The following is a 5,899-nucleotide window of genomic DNA, read 5'->3' on the forward strand; positions in this document are numbered from 1 at the left end:
GAATGAGTATCAAAACTTTTTTACAGGCAGTGTTCATCTCAGACTGCCTGTGCTCGGTGAAAACTGTCCTGACAGAACTTGACTCATGTGGAAAGAGAGTGAGATCAGACTCCCTCACATTGATTGGACTGCTATATTAAGAACTAACTGAGCGCTTATACTGACACATCCTGTGTAATGTTTAACACTGCCTGCTGCCTATGCAGTTGTAGGCGTTATACCGCTGCTTTCAGGTCTACTTTCACTTGATGGCGAGTATTCGTAAAAAGCTGGTGGTGGTTGGAGACGGAGCATGTGGAAAGACTTGTCTGTTAATCGTTTTCAGCAAAGATGAATTTCCAGAGGTTTACGTGCCCACCGTTTTTGAAAACTACGTCGCGGACATTAAAGTGGACTCCAAACGAGTTCAGCTGGCTTTATGGGACACGGCGGGGCAGGAGGACTATGACCGACTGAGACCTCTGTCCTATCCAGACACCGATGTGATTCTCATGTGCTTCTCCGTGGACAGCCCGGACTCTCTAGAAAACATTCCAGAAAAATGGGTGCCGGAAGTGAAACATTTCTGCCCTAATGTACCCATAATTTTGGTAGCAAATAAGAAAGATTTGCGGAGCGATGACAATATAAGAAGTGAATTGTCGAGAATGAAACAGGAGCCCGTGAGAACAGAGGACGGACGCGCCATGGCTGGTCGCATTGGAGCTCACGACTACATAGAGTGCTCTGCCAAAACTAAAGAGGGGGTTCGGGAAGTGTTTGAAACCGCTACTCGAGCATCCTTACAGAAGAGACCAAGACCAGCTGTTTGAACTGTTGCCGACTGATGTGAAAAACTTCACAAACCATAATATAATAATACATTTTATTTTTGTGATGTAACGTCTGTTAATGGATTAAAATACACTGGCAGCTACTTTCTCAAAACAGTAGTTCACATAGTTCAACAGCTGTTTTAGGTGTAATAGAGGTGTTAGTGTACAGTTGAATATAGTAGTCAACATTTAAAGTGGATCAAAACCTTTCATTAAAGTTGTCCTAAACAATTCCCATTTTTTTGTTTATTTTATAGACAACAATTGCTGTACTAATTCCTGTATTAAGTTCATGAAATGTACTGAAGGCCTCAATCAAAAGCTATTTTTCCTTCATTCCAGTGAATTTGTTGCTTTCAGTGGGAAGATTTAAATACATATTTAAATACAAATGACACATAAATGAAGGTATATTTTAAAAGTATAAAATTGGCTGATAGAGATTTGAGATTGACACTGTATGACTACTGTATGGTTCTCAGCTGGCTTGTTTTAGTGTGGCACAAATTAATTAGTGACCCAATTTAATACCTCCAAGTAGTGACCTAGAAAAAAAGACAAGTTTGTTTAAATAGTATGTGCACTTGACAAGTGTTGATTTACACACAAACCAGCTAGATTCATTGTCTGCAGAAATTATTGTTATTTAAAATTATTTATTTATTTATTCATTTATTTATGTTTTTTATTCTGCATATTTAAATGTCATCACAGGAAACATTAAGGTCCTTAAAAGAGAATATATCTTTATTTATACTTAGTAAACTAAATTAAACATTGACTAACAAAATGTTTTAGTTTGAGCTTATTTGAAAATTCTACTTTCATATTATAGATAATTAAATTTTTATTTATGGTAAAATTAAGTTGTAAAAAGCCATAAAAATATTATATAGATGAGTAAGTAACATTTGGTCTTGTGTCTAAATAAAATATAGGGTACATTCAGGTAACATGGGCCATTTAACCTAAGAGTTTACACTTTCAAAGCATAACATATTCAAATAAACGAGATACCATTTCTTTAAATGATAAAATTGTGACGGTGAAAATAGACAAGGGGAAGCAAATGCAGTTTGTGAAGTTTATTAAGACAAACAAACAAAGGAAAGATGACCAGAGGGACGAGACGAAGTGAAGGGATGATTCCAGTGAGGTGAGTTCTCTCGGCTGGCAGACACAAGGGCTCGATGGCAGAGTGGTGACGTGGCGTGCAGTTCCTGTGGTGTAGATGAATCCGGTGACAAACAACGACGAGATACACATCCAACAAGACTCACAATCCAAGACACGACAAAGAGGTTCAAATCCAGAATGACTATCGAACAGGGAAGAAGAGAATGAGGTGAGTTATGTAGCAGACGGTAATGATTGACACCTGGTGCCGGACTGATTAGCAGCTGCGCTGAATGAGCATGATGAACAACACAGACAGACACATGATACGAGACAGAGCACATGGCATAATAAACAACACTGACAAGACAGAGCACATGTCATAATAAACACAGACAGACACATAATCACAAGACCTGAGAACACGGCAGATGCATGCACCGTGACAGTACCCCCTCTCCTAGGAACGTCCCCTGACGTTCCCAGACTCCTGTACCTGTTGATTGAAGTCATCAATAAGGGAGTGATCCAGTATGTCCCTGGCAGGCACCCAACTTCTCTCCTCCGGACCGTAACCTTCCCAGTCCACCAAGTACTGAAATCCGCGTCCCCTCCGTCTTGAGTCCAGAATGCGATTAACCGAATAGGTTGGTTCCCCATCTACGAGTCGCGGCGGTGGGGGAACCGGGACTGGCGGATTAATACGTGCAAAAAAAAACAGGTTTAATTTTGGAAACATGGAACACGGGATGAATCCTCCTGTACACTGGAGGGAGGTTAAGGCGGACTGCCACCGGACTAATGATCTTGGTGACAGAAAACGGGCCAATGAATTTGGGAGCAAGTTTATTAGATACGGATCGGAGAGGAATGTCCTTAGTAGAAAGCCACACTTTGGAACCGACGACGTATACGGGAGGCCTAGACCGGTGGCGATCAGCTTTGGCCTTGGTGCGCGCTCCCACCCGGACTACAGTCTCACGGGCTCTAGTCCAGGTGCGATGGCACCTCTGGACGAAGGCGTGAGCGGAGGGGACCGCGACTTTGGATTCCAGACTGGGAAAAATTGGTGGCTGGTACCCTATACTACATTCAAATGGGGATAGGCCCGTGGATGATACTGGTAAAGAATTGTGGGCGTACTCCACCATCAACAGCTGTTGGCTCCAGGATGAAGGATTTCTAGTGACCATACATCGTAACGCTCTTTCCAAGTCTTGGTTGGCTCTCTCAGTTTGCCCATTGCTTTGAGGATGGAACCCCGAAGAGAGACTAACAGTGGCCCCCAGAAGTTTACAAAACTCTCGCCAAAATTTGGACACAAACTGGGGTCCTCTGTCGGTGACCACGTCTGTCGGGAGGCCATGTAACCGAAAGACGTGGTCCACGACTGCCAACGTTGTCTCCTTGGCTGAAGGTAATTTGGGCAAGGGAATGAAATGAACCGCCTTCGAGAACCAGTCCACCACGGTCAAAACTTCCGTGTTACCCTGAGAGGGTGGGAGGGCGGTGACAAAATCTAGTGCGATGTGGGACCAGGGTCTCGAAGGGATTGGCAGCGGTTGTAGGAGCCCATCTGGGGGTCTGTTAGAAGTCTTACCAGTGGCACAAACTGAGCAAGCCAAAACAAAACTGCGAACATCACGAGCCATAAGTGGCCACCAAAATCTTTGCTTAACCAAATGTAAGGTGCGACTTACCCCTGGATGACACGCCACATTGGAACAATGTCCCCACTGGATAACTTCAGACCGTAGACCCTCTGGCACAAACAAACGGTTCGGTGGGCAACCGACCGGAGGCGTTACCCCATGTAAGGCTGTCTTAACCTTCGATTCGACCTCCCAAATGAGGGCAGAGACAATAAGTGTCTCGGGAAAAATACCCTCGGGAGTAGACGGGCGATCGGAGCGGTCAAAAATACGTGATAAAGAATCGGGTTTAACGTTTTTGGAACCCGGGCGGTACGAAAGAGTGAAATCGAAACGTCTGAAAAAAAGTGCCCACCGAGCCTGCCTAGAGTTCAGTCTTTTAGCCGTTCTAATGTATTCTAGGTTTTTATGATCGGTCCAAACGATGAAAGGTACCCCTGACCCTTCCAACCAGTGGCGCCATTCTTCCAATGCCAGTTTGACTGCCAACAGCTCTCTGTTACCAATATCATAATTTGACTCGGCTGGCGACATGCGATGAGAATAAAACGCGCAGGGATGCATCTTGTCGTCCGTGGGTGAGCGCTGGGAAAGCACCGCACCTACCCCCACCTCTGATGCGTCGACCTCCACCACGAACTGACGTGAAGGATCAGGGGTGATGAGAATTGGGGCCGAAACAAAGAGGCTCTTGAGGTTGGCAAACGCCGCTTGAGCGGCGTTTGACCACCTGAACGCCGTTCTGGTGGAGGTCAAGGCAGTCAGAGGTGCGGCTAGTTGGCTGTAATTACGAATAAAACGCCGGTAAAAATTGGCGAAGCCCAGAAACCCCTGTAGGGCCTTCTTCACACGTCGGACGTGCTGAACATGTTCCTGGGGAGACGAAGAAAAAATCAATATGTCGTCCAGGTAGACATATATGAATTGGTCGACCATGTCTCTCAGCACGTCGTTAACGAGTGCCTGGAAGACCCCTGGGGAGTTGGACAAGCCGAAGGGCATGACCAAGTATTCAAAGTGCCCCCTGGGGGAGTTAAAGGCAGTCTTCCATTCATCTCCCCCCCTGATGCGGACCAAATGATAAGCGTTTCTTAAATCCAATTTTGTGAAGATGGACGCTCCCTGCAACCTCTCGAAGGCTGAAGATATTAGCAGCAAAGGATAAGTATTCTTTACCGTAATATTATTCAGCCCTCGGTAATCAATGCAAGGTCGCAGAGATCCGTCCTTCTTCCCCACAAAAAAGAACCCCGCCCCCACTGGAGAAGAGGAGCGTCGTATGAACCCCGCTGCTAGAGAATCAGAAATATATTTCTCCATAGCCTCTCTCTCAGGAACAGAAAGTGAGTATAATTTGCCTTTAGGCGGAGACGTACCTGACAGTAATTCTATGGCACAGTCATAGGGACGGTGAGGAGGAAGAGAAGCAGCCCGAGACTTACTGAACACTTCCTTCAGGTCGTGGTACTACGCGGGCACGTTACATAAATCCACCGCTTTCTCCTGTAACATAGAGCTAGAAACAGACGGACAAGCAGACACAAGACAAGACTCATAACACTTAATGCTCCATTCAGACACCGACTTCTGCTGCCAATCAATCCGGGGGTTGTGTTGGATGAGCCAGGGGTGTCCTAAGACCACGGGTGCATGAGGGGAGTCCAGGAGGTAGAAGGGGGTGCTCTCACGATGGTTGCCAGACACCGTGAGAGAGATGGGTTCCGTGACGGAGGTGATGGTGGGAAGGGTCTGGCCATTGAGTGCGTGGACGGCGATGGTTTCGGCGAGGGGACGGACAGGTATGTGGTGTAGATGTGCAAAAGAAGAATCGATGAAATTACCTTCCGCTCCTGAGTCCAGCAGTGCAGTGCAATGAAGTTCATGTTGCTGCCATCTAAGCCTAACCGGGAGGAGCGTTGAGGTCGAGGTGGACGAGGACTTTGTAGCGGAGACCCCACCCGACAGTAGCCTCATACTTACTGCCGGGCTGGCCCATTTACCGGGCAGCTAAAGGCAAGGTGCCCCGCCGCCCCGCAGTAAAGGCAAAGGCCGTGGGATCTCCGCCTCTCCTTCTCCTCCCGGGTAAGTCGGGCCCGACCCACCTGCATGGGCTCGGGATCGTCGAAGGAGCTGACCGCGTTGCTGCCGCTGGCTCGAAGTGGTGGCCCCTCCCCAGGGGGGAGCCGAGCGGGCATCCACCGCCGCTCGGGAGAGTCGAGCATCTACCCGCAGCGCCAGCGCGATGATGCCGTTGAGGTCTGCGGGTAGTTCCAGGGCGTAGATCTCCTGTTGAACGCGGTCAGCCAACCCATGCAG

At 47.3% G+C, this 5,899-nt stretch overlaps 1 protein-coding gene across 1 annotated transcript; it reads left to right on the forward strand.

Annotated features, from left to right (window-relative positions):
* Nucleotides 1-248: 248 nt before the first annotated feature.
* Nucleotides 249-812, forward strand: LOC141348718 (rho-related GTP-binding protein RhoB). The gene has a single exon (XM_073852990.1). It carries the CDS (start codon nt 249-251, stop codon nt 810-812), a length of 564 nt encoding a protein of 187 aa, XP_073709091.1.
* The last annotated feature ends 5,087 nt before the right edge of the window (nt 813-5,899 follow it).

The sequence above is a fragment of the Garra rufa genome, chromosome 13, assembly GCF_049309525.1.
Source record: "Garra rufa chromosome 13, GarRuf1.0, whole genome shotgun sequence".
Lineage (NCBI taxonomy): Eukaryota > Metazoa > Chordata > Actinopteri > Cypriniformes > Cyprinidae > Garra > Garra rufa.